Source organism: Rhinopithecus roxellana, chromosome 6 (genome assembly GCF_007565055.1).
Source record: "Rhinopithecus roxellana isolate Shanxi Qingling chromosome 6, ASM756505v1, whole genome shotgun sequence".
Lineage (NCBI taxonomy): Eukaryota > Metazoa > Chordata > Mammalia > Primates > Cercopithecidae > Rhinopithecus > Rhinopithecus roxellana.
The window spans coordinates 97,913,932-97,931,570 of NC_044554.1; the positions used below are offsets into that span (position 1 = coordinate 97,913,932).

Below are 17,639 nucleotides of genomic sequence, written 5' to 3' on the forward strand. Positions count from 1 at the left end.
AGCTTGGAATGGGAAAGGGGGATAAGAAAGGTGCTGAGATTGCTGGAACATTCTGTGGGGAGGACCTGAAGGAGAGGCTGTGGAGTGACAGATCGATTGTGGGTCTCCATCGTAAGGAATAGTGAAGTTGTGATTCCTAGGGCTTCTTTTCTTCTTCTTCTTTTTTTGAGACGGACTCTCGCTCTTGTCGCCCAGGCTGGAGAGTGCAGTGGCCGGATCTCAGCTCACTGCAAGCTCCGCCTCCCGGGTTCACACCATTCTCCTGCCTCAGCCTCCAGAGTAGCTGGGACTACAGGAGCCCGCTACCACACCTGGCTAATTTTTTGTATTTTTTAGTAGAGATGGGGTTTCACCAGGTTAGCCAGGATGGTCTCGATCTCCTGACCTCGTGATCCGCCCATCTTGGCTTCCCAAAGTGCTGGGATTACAGGCTTGAGCTACCGCGCCCGGCCTTCTTTTCTTCTTTTTTGAGACACAGTCTCACTCTGTCACCCAGGCTAGAGTGCAGAGGTATGATCTTGGCTCACTGCAACCTCCGCCTCCTGGGTTCAAGTGATTCTCCTGCCTCAGCCTCCCAAGTAGCTGGCATTACATGCATGCACCACCACGCCTGGCTAATTTTTGTATTTTTAGTAAAGATGAATTTTCACCACATTGGGCAGGCTGTTCTCGAACTTCCGACTTCAGGTGATCCTCCCTCCTCAGCCTCCCAAAGTGCTGGGATTACAGGCGTGAGGCACCACGCCGGCCTGGGGTTTCTTTCCTTCTATAGTGAAACAGCAATATTGCTGTCAACATTAATACTGTCACTGATGATTACATCAACTCAGCCCTTCCCCGTGACTCCTACTGCTCTCCTCTGATTCCCTAATAAGTACACAGAGTATAGCCCAATGCCAGGAAGACGGATCCTGCTCCCCTAGGTCCCACTGTGCCGCTCAGACCAACCTTTCATTCACCTCCAATTTGACTCCTGTGTCTCCTGCTCGGGATTTGCTGAGCATCTCCTGTTAAAAAGAAGCATGGTTTCTAAACGTGCCTTGACTATTAAGGACCCACTAATGTCCTACTATACTTTCAGTCCAACATCGTGTGGTAGCTGAGAAACCTGAATCTGGAGGTCCCTAAGTCCCTGCCTACATCCTTGGGAGAGTCAGAAAAAGAATCCAGACTCTAATATATTCAGGGGGAGTGTAGCTGCAGTGGGCTGGCTCTATGATCTGCGTCTTTTTTTTTTTTTTTTTTTTTTTGAGACGGAGTCTCACTTTGTCACCCAGGCTGGAGTGCAGCAGCATGATCTCAGCTCACCGCAACCTCCGCCTCCTGGGTTCAAGTGATTCTCCTGCCTCATCTTCCCAAGTACCTGGGATTATAGCCACCCGCCCACCATGCCCAGCAAATTTTTGTATTTTTAGTAGAGACCAGGTTTCACCATGTTGTCCAGGCTGGTCTCAAACTCCTGGCCTCATGATCTGCCCGCCTCGGCCTCCCAAAGTGCTGGGAATACAGGTGTGAGCCACCGCGCCCGGCCAGAACCCAGGATGTTCTGAAACCAAAGTATCTGATTCTTGAGGGAACCAATCACCTTCTCTCATGAGGACCTTCTCATTTTCTATCATTCAGAAAAACTAGTGAGTTCAGATTTTGGTCTCTCTCTCTCTCTCTCTCTCTCTCTCTCTCTCTTTTTTTTTTTTAACAATTTAAAAACATTTTTAGAGACAGGGTCTCACTCTCTCACCCAGGCTAGAGTGCAGTGGTGCAATCATGGCTCACTGTAGACTCCAATTCCTGGGCTCAAGTGATCCTCCTGCAGCCTCTGGAGTAGCAAGGATGACAAGCATGCACCACCACGTCCAGCTAATTATTTTACTTTTTGTAGACATGGGGTCTTGCCATGATGCACAGGCTGGTCTCAAACTCCTGGACTCAAGCAATCCTCCCAAGGTGCTAGGATTACAGGCATGAGCCACTGTGCCTAGCAAATTCTGGTTTCTGTCTTAGGGGGTCGCCATGGCCTTCATGAACGACTATGACATGTCTAATGAGCAGCGTTGCAGAAGGGCAGCTGCAAAGGCATTGTTTCAGGAGCTCCTGCAGGAACCTCCTACCTCTATTCTGGCCGTGGCGGTTTCAATAGCAGCTGAAGTGGCCGCCATCTCCTTGTCCACCAGGTCCCCCAGCTCTTCCTGCTTGATGTCCAGGCCCCTGGGCAGGAGCTCCTGTGAACACATCACAAAGGCTGAACTGACCCTGGGGCCTCCTTTCTCTTCTCCTCTGCCATCTGTAACCCTTACAAGATGGCAGAGGGAGGAGGCCACCCAGCCAACACCTTCTGCAAGCCACGGGGGTTGGGGGGGGGAGTCTTTCGCAGACCCCATCTGGTCCTCTCTGTGACACAAACTCTGGAACCTCATGCTCCTCCTCACTCAGGATCCGCCTCTTTCCAGAATGCCATCGCTGCCTCCCCCTGCAAGGTCATCCCGCCACCACTAAGACCCCAGTCCCTTAGTTGTGCAGTGTCAATTGTACTAGCTACGCAGGAGGTGTTTTTACAATTCTTTCTTTTGCTTTTTATTTTTGAGACAGAGATCTCCCTCTGTTGCCCAGGCTGGAGTACAGTGGCGCAATCTCGGCACAATGCAATCTCTGCCTCTTGGGTTCAAGCGATTCTCCTGCCTCAGCCTCCCAAGTAGCTGGGATTGCAGGTTTGTGCCACCACGCTCGGCTAATTTTTGTATTTTTAGTAGAGATGGGTTTCACTATTTTGCCTAGGCTGGTCTTGAACTTGCGACCTCAGGTAATCCTCCTGCCTCAGCCTCCCAAAGTGCTGGGATTACAGGTGTGAGCCATCACGCCTGGCCCTAATTTTTTATTTTTTTGAGACAGAGTCTTGCTCTGTCACCAGAGATGGAGTGCAGTGGCTTGATCATAGCTCACTGCAGCCTCGACCTCCCATGCTCAAGCAATCCTCCCACCTCTACCACCACAGTAGCTGGGAGTACAGGGGTGCACCACCAAGCCAGGCTAATTGTTTTTTATGTTTTTGTTTTTTAACAGAGATGGGGTCTTACTATGTTGTCCAGGCTGGTCTCGAATTCCTGGGCTCAAGTGATCCTCCTGTCTTGGCTTCCCAATGTGCTGGGATTGAGTTACTACACCTGGCCTACAACTTTTTCAAATACGGATGATATCTCCCACTTTGACCCTGACTTAACTTTGCTTCCACAGCAACCCTATGACGCAGGTATTATTCCTACTGTGTAGATAGGAAGCCAGGGATCAGAGGTAGAATGTCTTGACCACAGTTATGCTAGCAAATGGCAGGGCAGGGATTTGAACTAAGGTCTGACTAATAGCAAAGCCCATTTTTTTTTTTTTTTTTTGAGACGGAGTCTCGCTCTGTTGCCCAGGCTGGAGTGCAGTGGCCGGACCTCAGCTCACTGCAAGCTCCACCTCCCGGGTTTTTACGCCATTCTCCTGCCTCAGCTTCGCGCATAGCTGGGACTATAGGCACCTGCCACCTCGCCCGGCTAGTTTTTTTTTTGTATTTTTTTTTTTTTTAGTAGAGACAGGGCTTTACCGTGTTAGCCAGGATGGTCTCGATCTCCTGACCTCGTGATCTGCCCGTCTCGGCCTCCCAAAGTGCTGGGATTACAGGCTTGAGCCACCGCGCCCGGCCTAGCCCACGATTTTTAAAACATGATGTGTTATACATACTAAGGTATAATATATATATGAATGGTCCAAAGGATAAGAATAAAGACGCATGTTATCCACCACCTAACTTAAAACTTAAGGAATGCTATAAGAAGCATCAATACCTTTGGAATCCTATTTGTACTTGTATGTGCCCTGATTCTATCTCCCTTCCTTCCTGCCTTCTACCCCAAGAGATACAGAATTCAAGAGAGTGGTTGTCATGTATTATTTTATTTTTATTTTTTTAAAGACAAAAAATAAAAGCCTGTTGCCCAGGCTAGAGTGCAGTGGTGTGATCATAGCTCACTGCAGCCTCCCACTCCTGGGCTCAAGTGATCCTCCTGCCTCAGCCTCCTGAGTAGCTGGGACAACAGGCACACATCACTAGGCTCTGCTAACTTTTCAACTTTTTTGTAGAGTCAGAGTCTTGCTTTGTAACCCAGGCTGTATCAAACTCCTGGCCTCAAGTGATCCTCCCGCTCCGGCCTCCCAAAGTGCTGGGATTTTCAGACATGTGCCACTATGCCTGGCCTGTCTTATTATTATTATTTTTTAATGCCATATAGCTGCATCCCTAAACAATATATTGTTAAGTTTGAATGTCTGAGTCTTTATATAAAAGGAATCATACTGTATATATTTTTCCATGACTTGATTTTTCACTCAACATTCTATGTGTGAGATTCATCCTGTAACCTAGTAATTCTGATTCTACATATATACTCTAGAGCAACTGACATGTGTGCATGTATGATCATAGGGGCAAATTAGTAACAACCCAAATGGGAAATAACCCAAATGTCCATCAGCAGGAGAACAGACAGATGAATTAAGCGATATTCACGCAATAGATATGAGAGAGCAGTGAAAATGAATGTATCTTCTTGGATTAATCTCACAGAATGTGGAGTGAAAAAGCAAGCTGTAGAAGAATATATACAGGAGGATTCCATTTACCTGTAGTCTATAACATGTGAAACTAACTCATTATTTAGGGGGGCAAAGATGAAGACGATCATTTTTCTTTTTCTTTTTTTTTTTTTTTTTGAGACAGAGTCTCACTCTGCTGCCCAGGCTGGAGTACAGTGGTGTAATCTCAGCTCACTGCAGCCTCCGCCTCCTGGGCTCAAGGGATTACCCTGCCTCAGCCTCTCAAGTAGCTGGGATTACAGGTGTGTGCTGGGATTACAAAATGAGCCACCACATCTGGCTAATTTTGTATTTTTAATAGAGATGGGGTTTCACTATGTCAGTCAGGCTGGTCTCGAACTCCTGGCCTCAAGTGATCCGTCCACCTCAGCCTCCCAAAGTGCTGGGATTACAGGTGTGAGCCACAATGCCTGGCCCTGATCTTTTCATTTTTCTTTTTTCTTTTTAGAGACAGGGTCTTACTCTGTCACCCAGGCTGGAGTACAGTGGTGCTCCAGTACATGGTTCTGGTACATGGTTCTAGTACATGTTTGGTACATGTCTGGTACATGGTTCTGGTACATGGCTCCAGTACATGGTTCCAGTACATGAGTACATGGTTCACTGCAGTCTTGAGCTCCTAGGCTTAGGTGATCCTCCTGCCTCAGCCTCCTGAGTAGCTGGGACCACAAGTGCTCACCATCACACCTGGCCAATTTTTAAATTTGTTGTAGAGACAGGGCCCCACTAAGTTGCCCAAGTTGGTCTCAAATTCTTGGCCTCAATTGATCCTGGCTGGACGTGGTCTTTTTATTATGTTCTTCTGGAACTCCAATTAGACATTCTATCCTCATGGCTTTTATTTTTTATTTATTTATTTTTTTGAGTAGAGTTTTGCTCTTGTTGCCCAGGCTGGAGTGCAAAAGCACGATCTCAGCTCACTGCAACCTCCGCCTCCCAGGTTCAAGTGATTCTCCTGCCTCAGCCTCCTAAGTAGCTGAGATTACAGGTGCCCACCATCACGCCTGGCTAATTTTTTGTATTTTTAGTAGAGATGGGGTTTCACCATGTTGGCCAGGCTGGTCTCGAACTCCTGACTTCAGGTGATCCACCTGTCTCGGCCTCCCAAAATGCTGGGATTACAGGCGTGAGGCACCGTGCCTGGCCCTATCCTCGTATCTTAACTGATATACTCCAATTCATAACACTGGGGGGAGAAATGGAAAAAAAAGGTACTGCATAGAAATGGTTTTATTTTTCTTTCCCATAGAGTCCATGTCTTCTCTGTCCCTATATACCTTTAACCCAATTTCTGGTATACAGGACATACCGACTACTTATTTATAGCGGAGGCAGGGTCTCGCTCTGTTGCCCAGGCTGGAGTGCAGTGGCACAATCATAGCTCAGTGTGGCCTCCAACTCCTGGGCTCAAGCGATCCTCCTGCCTCAGCCTCCCGAGTAGCTGGGACTACAGGTGTGTGACATCACACCTGTCTAATTTTTTTAAAAATTTTATTTTGTAGAGATAGGGTCTCACTATGTTGCCTAGGCTGATCTTGAACTCCTGGCCTCAAGTGATCCTCCTGCCTCGGCCTCCCAAAGTGCAGGGATTACAGGTGTGAGCCACCGTGCTCAGCCACTACATCTTTAGTAAATGAATAAATACAGTGTTATGTCCATTTTGGGTATTACCTGACCATCTAGATAAAAATTCTCAGAGACAGAGGAGCTGCCTATACTTCTTCGATATTGCCTAGTGTAATGATGAGAACACAGCAGATTCTCAGCTAACAGCCAGTGAATTAAATATAGCTGGAAAGTCCTTCAAGAGGTTTTCTCTTTTTAAAATTTTTTTTATTTTTTATTTTTAAAGAGACAGGGTCTCATTTTGTTGCCCAGGCCTGTCTCAAACTTCTGGGCTCAAGTGATGCTACCTTTTTTTTTTTTTTGAGACGGATCTCGCTCTTACGCCCAGGCTGGAGTGCAATGGCGTGATCTTGGCTCACTGCAACCTCCGCCTCCCCAGTTCAAGCAATTCTCCTGCCTTGGCCTCCCAAGTACCTGGGATTACAGACATGTGCCACCACACCGGGCTAATCTTTGTATTTTTAGAAGACACAGGGTTTCACCCTGTTGGCCAGGCTGGTCTCCAACTCCTGATCTCAAGTGATCTGCCCGCCTCAGCCTCCCAAAGTGCTGGGATTACAGGCATAAGTCACTGCACCTGGCCAGATTTTCCAATTTTAACAATCTCTTTCTAGAATCAAGTTGTAAGTGCAGAAAGAACTAGCTCAGAACATCACTGATTCCCTGGCCATTCACCAGCATGCACACCCAGAATAACAACACTCCTCAAAGATACTACTGCAAGTACCTCGCCGATGGCCTTGATCTTGCTCAGGCAGTTCCTCATGGCTGTGCTGTCAGCGTTCTCAAGGGTTCCCTCTTCCTCCAGGGAGGCCAGGTAGGCGAGGGTTTCCCTGCCGTACTGCTTACAGGCCTCAGTCAGTGCTGGAGATACAAGGCAATAGACACCTTTTTTTTTTTCTTTTGAGACAGAGGCTCGCTCTTGTTGCTCAGGCTGGAGTGCACTGGCGCAATCTCGGCTCACTGGCAAACTCCACCTCCTGAGTTCAAGCAATTCTCCTGACTCAGCCTCCCGAGTAGCTGGGATTACAGGTGCACCACTGTGCCCAGCTAATTTTTGTATTTTTAGTAGAGACGGGGTTTTGCCATGTTGGCCAGGCTGGTCTCGAACTCCTGACCTCAGGTGATCTGCCCGTCTCGTCCTCCTAAAGTATTACAGTGATTACAGGCGTGAACCATTGCACCCGGCCAGTCATTTTTGTATTTTTAGTAGAGACGGGATTTCGTCACGTTGGCCAGGCTGTTCTTGAACTCCCGACCTCAAGTGATCCGCCTGCCTCAGCCTCCCAAAGTGCTGGGGTTACAGGCATGAGCCACTGCACCCTGCCCAACAGAGACTTTTAAAGGCCCCCTGCTCCCCTGGTCCATGAACAGCCCCTCATGCCCTGGTACTCACAGTCGGCAGGCTCAGGTGGGGCTCTGAGGCTGGTGCTGGCACCATGAGAAATGGCGTCGCTGGTCAAGTGGGCCAGCAGGGTTGTGGAATGGAGAAGTCCACTGATGTCTGCCAGGATTGGAAAGGAAGTTTCTCAGGTCTGGTTGATGGTGTCACTTTTATACCCTTTCCTCCTCTATTTTATGAGTTGTCTACACGCCTTTCTTGATGCAGAGGAACCTGTCACCATTTCTGCATTCAGGTGCTTCTCAACCCTGTCCCGCTTTCACTAATGCCAGAGACTATCCTTGCCCATTCTTACCTTCCGGGCAGGCCAGATACTGGCTCCAGCTTTTCTCCAGTTGTTCAATGCAGCTGGAAATGGACATGACCGTGGAGAGGAGGTGATCTGTGAGAGGGAACACAGGGTAAGGTCACAGCAAGTTCTCATAGCTGGCTTCATCCTCGTTAATTAAGCACTGAACAGAGGAGCTTACCTAGTGGGTAAGCTTCCTGCCTAGACGTGAAGTTCATGAGTAATCACCTCCTGATTCAGACCATAGTTTTTTCCTTAGAGAAACAGAATTGTCTGCTCCTGGTGGATGTTTTATCAGTGTGACCCACTGTCTAAAGCAGTGGCTATCGGCCAGGCGCAGTGGCTCACGCCTGTAATTCCAGCACTTTGCGAGGCCGGGCGGGCAGATCACGAGGTGAGGAGGTCAAGACCATCCTGGCTAACACGGTGAAACCCCATCTCTACTAAAAGTACAAAAAATTAGCCGGGCATGGTGGCTCGTGCCTGTAGTCCCAGTTACTTGGGAGGCTGAGGCAGGAGAATGGCGTGAACCCAGGAGGCGGAGCTTGCAGAGAGCCAAGATCGTGCCACTGCACTCCAGCCTGGTTGACAGTGCATGACTCTGTCTCAAAAAAAAAAAAAAAAAGCAGTGGCTATCACACCCGGGGGCTTTAGAAAATACTGCTGCTGGGCCTGGTGTGGTGGTTCACGCCTGTAATCCCAGCACTTTGGGAGGCCAAGGTGGATGGATAGCCTGAGCCCAGGTCTTCAAGACCAGTCTGAGCAATAAACCCCAACCAAAAATTAGCTGGGCGTGGTGTTGCGTGCCTGTAGTCCCAGCTACTTGGGAGACTGAGTGGGGAGGATTGCGTGAGCCCAGGAAGTGGAGGTTGCAGTGAGCCACCGCACTGCACTCCAGCCTGGGCAACAGAGTAAGACCCTATCTCAAAAAGAAAAAAAAAAAGAAAGAAAATACTAGTGTACAGGTTCTAATGCACAGAGTTTCCAAATGTAACTGATCTAGGATGGGAACTGGGCACCCGTAAGCTAATGCTGACATGCTGCGGGGCTGAGAGCCCCTGAGCTAAGTCCCACATGAGATTCACCATCAACAGAGGGTCAGGCTGTAAGCACCTGGCCCCTGCCAGCCGGGCAGTTGCAAGTGTACCTGCAGACCCAGCGCAGCTGATGAGAGGAGCTTCTTCAAGCTGGTTCAGGGCGTCTTGTATCACCTGCTCTGCAGCCTTCCTGGACCCCACCAGAAGCATTTTTCGTTGGTCTTTGGCAAGCTGGCACATAGATTCCTAAAAACGGTCCAGGGAGGTAAGAGTCTGCCCTAGACTCCATAATGAACCTGAGCAGCATGACCTGGCTGGGGCTCCTAGCATCTTAGCTCAAGTCATGGCCAGTGAGGTCCAAGCCAGTAAGCCTGAGACAGAGAAAGGCGCTTTAACTGTGTGCACGGGGTGTGTGGCTGCCCACAGAGGCCGTGCGGATGGATCACTGTACCCCGTTCTCATGGCTGGGAGGGAATGCCAAACTTCCCTTCTCATACAAAAAAGACAGCACTTTGCTTTCCCTCATGCGCTCTGCAGGCAGTGCAGGGCCTGCTGGCATCACACCTACAGAATGTCTGCACAATCGGGCCAAGGCCCCAAACTCCTTCTCAGCAGCCCCGGGGTCCTCCTGGCCTCCGTGCACGTGCAGAGGCCCTCAGTGGGAGTTCACAGGCGCTTGCTCGTGTCTGTGTCTGTGACTTGCCTCTGTGCTGGCCAGTTTGAGCTGAGTGTCCTGCAGTTCTTTCCGAAGAGCGGATAATTCCTCGTCTCTATGAGCTGCACCACTCACCAGGCTGTCCCGCTCCTTCTCTAGCTCGGCGATCTGGGCTGCCCGGTTTGCTTCTGACTGCAAAGGTGACCACAAGGAAAGAGGGAGACTCTGGTTGAGTTAAACAGTCCCTATTTCTCAGAGGTCCAACCCACCACCTGGCTACAAGGACTGGGAAGGTGATAGCTCTTTAACCTGCCACTCTGATTCCCTCTCACACTGATTACAGCTGGGGCTGACTTGGCCAGGTTAAGGACGGTGGATGACAGCAATGCCAAAGCCAGGGGTGGGGCAAGAAAGGAGGCCAGGTGTGGAGGCTCATGCCTGTAATCCCAGCACTTTAGAAGGTCGAGGTGGAAGGATCACTTGAGCCCTGGAGTTCGACAGCAGCCCAGGCAACACAGTGAAACCTCGTTTTTACCAAAGAAAACACAAAAATTATCTGGGCGTAGTGGTTTGTGCCTGTAGTCTCAGTTACTTCAGGGGAGCTCAGTGGGGAGGATCACCTGAGCCCAGGGAGGTGGAGGCTGCAGTGAGCTGAGATCACACTACTGCATTCCAGCCTGGGTGACAGAAGAAGACCCCATCTCAATAACAAAGAGAAAGGAGGTATTTACCTGGGCAGAAGTTTCCAGGCTGTCTTGGAGAACCTGAAGCTCCCGTCGGCTTGTGGCGAGTTCTTGCTTCAAGCTCTCTAGAACTTCCAGCTGTTCTTGAGTCTGAAAGAGAAGAAAAACAGAGGGACTCTGATCTGGGTGGTAGTGACAAAGAATATAAAAACGTAAACATGTCCCAAGCGATCAATAAGAGATCTGTAAACTCTACTGTACGTAAGTTACACCACCCAAAAAAGTGCAGGGTATGGGAGGAGGAGGCGAGACCCCAGAGTGTACTGAAAATCTGGAATGTCAAGGAAGGAATTTTTATTATTTATTTATTTATTTATTTTTGAGACAGAGTCTCACTCTTGTCGCCCAGGCTGGAGTGCAGTGGTGCAATCTCGACTCACTGCAACCTTTACCTCCCAGGTTCAAGCAATTCTCATGCCTCAGACTCCCGAGTAGCTGGGACTACAGGCGCCCACCACCCTGCCTGGGTAATCTTTATATTTTCAGTAGAGACGGGGTTTCACCATGTTGGCTAAGCTGGTCTTGAACCCCTGACCTCAGGCGATCCTCCGGCCTTGGCTTCCCAAGGTGCTGGGATTACAAGTGTGAGCCACTGTGCCTGGCCTCCAGGAAGGAATTTTAGAAACATTTCCCAAATGTCATGCTTAAGTCCGTAATACTAAAGGCAAACTGGGTCTTAAATTCAGGCATCCCAAGAGCTGGTATATGGCTGAACTACAGCACCTCGCCATTCCCAAATGACTTTCTTTGATTTCTTGATGGTGTTTGTCAAAGAGAGTGGGTTGTGACTCCTTAGTAAGAATTCACATGCTAACATTTTAAAAAATGGATTAAATAGAACAGAAAATAGCCAAATGAATTCATGTAGTAAGGATAAGTGTTGCTTGGTGAAACTTACTTGTATTTCCATGAGATAGATGTAGTTTTTTATGTGGGGTCACAGAAAAGTGTGAAAGCCACTCCTCTAAATCTAGGGACATTTGGTTTGATCTGTCCCGTATCTCTAACTCCACCTCTAAGCCTCCGATCTGCCTGTTGGTCCTGCCCTGACACACAGTGGTGTTCTCTCTTTTTTTTTGAGATGGAGTCCCGCTCTGTTGTCCAGGCTGGAACGCAGTGACATGATCTCAGCTCATGCAACCTCCACCTCCTGGGTTCAAGCGATTCTCCTGCCTCAGACTCTCAAGTAGCTGGACTACAGGCATGAGCCACCATGCCCGGCTGATTTTTTTGTATTTTTAGTAGAGATGGGATTTCACCATGTTGGTCAGGCTGGTCTTGAACTCCTGACCGGAGGTGATCTGCCCACCTCAGCCTCCCAAAGTGCTGGGATTACAGGTGTGAGCCATTGTGTCCGCCTCTTTTTTTTTTTTTTTCTAATAGAGACAGGTCTCACTCTATCGCCCAGGCTGGGGTGCAGAGAGGCAATCATAGCTCACTGCAGCCTCGATCTCAAACTGGGCTCAAGCAATTTTCCCACCTCAGCTTCCCAAGTAGCTAGGATTGCAGGCATAGATGCTGCTACACCTGGCTAATTTTTACATTTTTTTTGTCTTGCTCTGTTGCCCAGGCTGAAGTGCAGTGGCACGATCACAGCTCACTGCAGTGTCAAACTCCTGGGCTCAAGCAATCCTCCTGCATTGGCATCCCAAGTAATTGGGACCACAGGCATGCATTACCACGCCCAGCTAATTTCTTAATTTTTTTTTTTTTTTTTTTTTAGATGGAGTCTTACTGTCACCAGGCTGGAGTGCAGTGGCATGATCTCTGCTCACTGCAACCTCTGCCTCCTGGGTTCAAGTGATTCTCCTGCCTCAGCCTCCCAAGTAGCTGAGACTACAGGTGCCCACTACCATGCCTGGCTACTTTTATGTATTTTTAGTAGAGACGGGGTGTCACCATGTTGGCCAGGAGAGTCTCGATCTCTTGACCTCGTGATTTACCCGCCTTGGCCTCCCAAAGTGCTAGGATTACAGGCATGAGCCACTGTGCCTGGCCAATGTCTTAATTTTTTGTAGACACAAGGTCTCACTTTGTTGCCCAGACTGGTCTGGAACTCCTGGCCTCAAATCCTCCTCCCGGATGCTGGGATTCCAGGTGGGAACCACTGTGCCCGGCCTGTTCTCAAGTTTTTGTAAATAATGCTCATCCTGCCGGGCGTGGTGGCTCACACCTATAATCCCAGCACTTTGGGAGGCCAAGGCGGGTGGATCACAAAGTCAGGAGTTCGAGACCAGCCTGGCCAATATGGTGAAACCCTGTCTCTACTAAAAATACAAAAATTAGCCAAGCGTGGTGGTGGGCGCCTGTAGTCCCAGCTACTCAGGAGGCTGAGGCAGGAGAATCGCTTGAACCCGATAGGCGGAGGTTGCAGCGAGCCAAGATCGTGCCATTGTACTCCAGCCTGGGCAACAGAGTGAGACTCCATCTCAAAAAAAAAAAAAGCTCATCCCTCTGTCTCTGCTACAGTTTGAGTCCTTTCCTCAAACTCTCCTCCAGCCTCATCCTTGGAAAGCCTTTGCTGATTAGACCCATGCAACTTGGGTCCTTCCATTACTTCGTGTATGTACTGGTGACGGTGTCTTGCTGTTCTGTGTGGCTGCCATGGTGTGCTCCCTGCTGTGTGATGCCAACCGACCCACAGAACTGCCCGTGGAGCAGAAGGCCACAAAGCCCCCGTCACCAACTCAGCAGCCCCCTCCCTCATTTCCCGAGTGCTCCTCCTCCCACTCACCTTCCGCTGGCCCTGGTCACTGATGCGCTCCAATGAATCCTCCAGCTGTTTTTTCTCTCGTTCCAAATCTACCTGGGCTTGTCTGGCCACAGACACCTGTTTGGTCACCTCTGCATTCTGCAAAAGAAGAACAGTGTCTTGAACCAGGAGATCCCAGGCTTAGAGGACATCCTCCTTCTAGGACAATCACACTCAGGCTGTGCGCACCCTAGAGTCAGCCACAGGAATCACTTTCCTACCCAGAGGGAAGCCGGAACAGAGCTATCACCTTCAGCTGCTTGACGCTCAAGTATTTACAGAATAATAAAGAAGGTGGGTGACCTACATGGGACTGGCACCCAGGACAGAGCGCAAGACACAGAGGCAAGGAAGACTAAAAAGGTGTGATTCCCGAGATGGTGGCAATGCCTTAGAGATCAATGTAGGGGTTGCTGGCCCCGAGGAAGCCACAGGCCTGAGCCACTCTCTCCCCGGAGGTGCAGGGCCTGCAGGACGGTGATAGGGGCTGGGGGTCCTACCTTCCGCAGCAGGTCAGCGTGGTTCTGAACAAGCTCGCTGTACTTCTCCTTTAGCTTGCTATATCGTTGTTCATTAGCTTGGGCTTTCCCTGTATTGTCAAGGACCAAAGTGAGGAGTCTACCCTAGGAGGGACCCTTGCCTTCCTTGCAATAAGCCAGGGTCCCTAGAAGATCCTTCTTTTTTGAGATGGAGTCTTGCTCAGTCGCCCAGGCTGGAGTGCGGTGGCGCGATCTCCGCTCACCGAAAGCTCCGCCTCCCGGGTTCACGCTGTTCTCCTGCCTCAGCCTCCCGAGTAGCTGGGACTACAGGTGCCCGCCACTATGCCTGGCTAATTTTTTTTGTATTTTTAGTAGAGATGGGGTTTCACTGTGTTAGCCAGGATGGTCGTTCTCCTGACCTCGTGATCGGCATGCCCGTCTCGGCCTCCCAAAGTGCTGGGATTATAGGCGTGAGTCACCGCACCCGGCCTGAAGATCCTTCTTGTTTTGTTTTGTTTTGAGACAGTCTTTCTCTGTCACCCAGGCTGGGTTACAGTGGCACAATCACTGCTCACTGCAGCCTCGACCTCCTTGGGCTCAAGCCATCCTTCCCCGCAGTCTCCCGAGTAGCTGGGCTCATAGGCATATGCCACCACACCCGGCTGATTTTTGTAGAGACGGGGTCTCACTATGTCAGCCAGGCTGGTCTTAAACTCCTGGGCTCAGGCAATCCTCCCGCCTCTGGCATTACAGGCGTGAGCCACTGTGTCCGGCCAAAGATCCTCCTTTGATTTCAGGAATGCATATATATTTTTCTCCCTTGAAAATCCTACTTACAGAAACTTCTTTGGGAAGTCATCTTTAAAAAGAATTCAGCTGGTTAAAAATCAAGCCAGGGGCCAAGTGAGGTGGCTCACGCCTATAATCCCAGAGGCGGGAGGTGGGTGGATCACCTGAGAGTGATCACCTGGAGTTTGAGACCAGCCTGGCCAACATGGTGAAACCCCATCTCTACTAAAAATACAAAAATCAGTTGGGTATGGTGGTGTGCGCCTGTAATCCCAGCGACTCAGGAGGCTGAGGCAGGACAATCGCTTGAACCTGGGAGGCGGAGGTTGCAGTGAGCCCAGACCACATCACTGCACTCCAGCCTGGGCGACAGAGGGAGACTCTGCCTCAGAAAAAGAAAAGAAAAGAAAAGAAAAGAAAACAGTAACAAAAAAATCAAGCCAGGGATTCATGCCTCTTCAGCGCTTACATACATGGTATTTATTCTATGGGGGCTTTCAGATTTTTAAAAAATTTAATTGAATTTTTTTAGAGACAAGGTTCTCTGTTACCGAGGCTGGAGTGCGGTGGTACAATCAGCCCACTGCAGCCTTGAATTCCTGGGCTCAAGTGATCCTGTCTCAGCCTCAAGCGTAGCTGGGGCTACAGGCATGTGCCACCATGCCTGGCTAATCTTTTTTCTTTTTTCTCAAGATGGGGGTCTTGCTATGTTGCCCAGGTTGGTCTTGAACTCCTGGCCTGAAGCAATCCTTCCATCTTGGCCTCCCGGAGTGCTAGGATTACAGGCATAAGCCACTGTGCTCTCAGCTTGTATGTCAATTTCTTTGTTAGGACCTCAGTCCTCTCTCCTTCTCCCTTAGTATCCACTGCCCAGGGCAAGCACTTCAGGGCCATCTTCTGTATTTCCCATCTCTGTGCTCAGCGGTGCCTCACACAGGGCTTTGTGCCTGCAGAACTCAAACCCATCCCGTGGACTGAGGCTAAGAGCTGGCATTCCTGACTATTTCTAGAGAGACAGTCTGGGGCTCCCCCGCCCAGCCTCTGTGCCGCATCCTGAGTCCAGCTGGGCTCTGCTGCCCGTGCCTGCCCCCAGGGCCCGCCCCTGCCCCCACCCACCGCTCACTTTCTATCTCAGACAGGCTCCGTTGAGCCTTCTCGGTGTCTTCCCGCTGCCTCCTGAGCTCGTCCAGTTCTGCCCGCAGGAACTCACAGTCGTCGGCCGCCTGCTGCCGCAGGTGCTGCTGCTCAGCCAGCTCTGCTTCCAGCTCGCTGATGCGGCCCTTCAACTGCAGCACAACCCGGTGGCTCTGTGGGGGACTCGGGTCATGAGGCCAACTGCCCACTGCCACGGGTCACAGGCATGGGCTGGAGAAGCAGGTCCTACCGTGCTTCCAAGTAAATACCCGGTTCCCCGAAGTCAACTCCCCATGTCCCGGGAGGGTTGGACCATCTGGTCATTAGGAGCTCCTCAATCAACAGCCATAACAGGGGATGATGACAGGGGAATTGTGGTCCTCTTTAGACTGACTGGGGGTAGCAGTGGCTGTCCCTGTGGGTAAAGTCACCTAAGCAGCCACTGTGAGGGGCGGTTGTTAATATGGCACCAACACTGCTGACAGCCATCTCTTTTTTTTTTTTTTGGCGGGGGGTCTGGGGGGACAGGGTACCATTATCACCCAGACTGGAGCGCAGTGAGGTGATAGTGGCTCACTGCAGCCTCAACCTCCTGGGCTCAAGAGATCCTCTAGCTTCAGCCTTCCGAGTAGCTGGCATTACAGTTATGCACCACCATGCCCAGCTAATTTTTAACAAGTTTTTTGCAGAGATGGGGTCTTACTATGTTGCTCGAGCTAGTCTTGAACTGCTGGACTCAAGTGATCCTCCTGCCTGAGCCTCCCAAAGTGCTGGGGTTACAGGCGTGAGCCACTGTGCCCAGCAAACCAATCTCTCCTTATTGCCATGTGAGAAGGTCTGGTCTTGTTCCCCAGAGCTTCTCAGCCTCGTGGGGACCAAGGTCATCTCTGGGCATCAATCACATGGATACTGTGCCTGGCCTAAATGCTGTCCTCATGGCATGTCAAATGGAAATGCATTATGACAGAGAACACATTTTGGATTTAGCATTTCTACCAGCTTCTATTTGGTTTTAGAGACAGGGGTCTCACTATGTTGCCCAGACTGAATTCAAAACTCCTGGGCTTGAGGGATCCTCCCACCTCAGCCTTCTCAGTAGCTGGGATCACAGGCGTGCACCACCACGCCTGGCTTGTTTCTACTAATTAACCTACCCTAAGGATGTAGTCCAAAAAGTGTCTATGTGATGCAATTTTTTTTTTTTTTTTTTTTTTGAGACAGAGTCTTGCTCTGTCGCCCAGGCTGAAGTGCAGTGGCGTGATCTCAGTTCACTGCAACCTCTGCCTCCCAAGTTCATGCAATTCTCATGCCTCAGCTTCCCAAGTAGCTGGGATTACAGGTGCCGGCCAACACACCGGCTAATTACTGTATTTTTATTGTAGACGGGGTTTCCCAGGGTGAAACTCTCGACCTCAGGTAATCCTCCTGCCTTGGCCTCCCAAAGTGCTGGGATTACAGGTGTGAGCCACTGTGCCTGGCCAGTGTGATGCAAATTTAACATTCAAATCTACCATGTTTTGGTGAATCGCAAAGGCAGAGCAGATCCAAGGCATACCTCCATCTTCATGTTTTCTAGCTGTGCCTTCAGTCCACTTATCTCTCTGTATAGTCGCTCAATTAAGTGGTCCCTGGGAAGAGAAGGGGAATGAGTTTGCTTCCATAGTGCTTCTATCCCTCTCTTTTTAATTGTGAGCTGAGGGTAGGAAATCAAAAGCTGGTATTAATTTGGGGACCATTCTTTGAAATGCCATAAATTGTACTCTAAATGTTACCAGATACTAATCTAATACTCATAAGTCCATGGTTATTGATTTTCTTCTGAGATTAAAGGGGCCAATATTTGAGGGTCAAGACATTCCTTTCGTGTGTGTTTTTGGTTTTGTTTTAGAGACAGTCTGGCTTTGTTGCCCAGGCTGAAGTGTAGTGGCATGATCACAGCTCACTGAAGCCTTGATATCCCAGGCTCAAGTGATCTTTCCACTTCAACCTCCTGAGTAACTGGGACTACAGGTGTGTACAACCTGCCCAGCTAATTTTTTTTACTTTTATTTAATAGAGATGAGGTCTTGCTGTGCTGCCCAGGCTGGTCTTGAAGTCCTAGCCT

General features: G+C 49.8%; 1 protein-coding gene across 7 annotated transcripts in view; it reads right to left on the reverse strand.

Annotated features, from left to right (window-relative positions):
* HIP1 (huntingtin interacting protein 1) overlaps positions 1-17,639 on the reverse strand; it is a 216,113-nt gene that overhangs the window by 15,809 nt on the left and 182,665 nt on the right. For all 7 annotated transcript variants that reach the window (XM_030932115.1, XM_030932117.1, XM_010387446.2 and 4 more), the window contains 12 exons: positions 17,091-17,163; positions 15,525-15,708; positions 13,634-13,722; positions 13,116-13,232; positions 10,370-10,471; positions 9,687-9,830; positions 9,094-9,229; positions 7,953-8,039; positions 7,652-7,759; positions 6,983-7,119; positions 2,109-2,219; positions 949-1,007 (listed from right to left, as the gene is read on the reverse strand). In XM_030932115.1, coding sequence (XP_030787975.1) covers positions 949-1,007; positions 2,109-2,219; positions 6,983-7,119; positions 7,652-7,759; positions 7,953-8,039; positions 9,094-9,229; positions 9,687-9,830; positions 10,370-10,471; positions 13,116-13,232; positions 13,634-13,722; positions 15,525-15,708; positions 17,091-17,163 — 1,347 coding nt within the window. The remainder of the gene's footprint in view (positions 1-948; positions 1,008-2,108; positions 2,220-6,982; positions 7,120-7,651; positions 7,760-7,952; positions 8,040-9,093; positions 9,230-9,686; positions 9,831-10,369; positions 10,472-13,115; positions 13,233-13,633; positions 13,723-15,524; positions 15,709-17,090; positions 17,164-17,639) is intronic.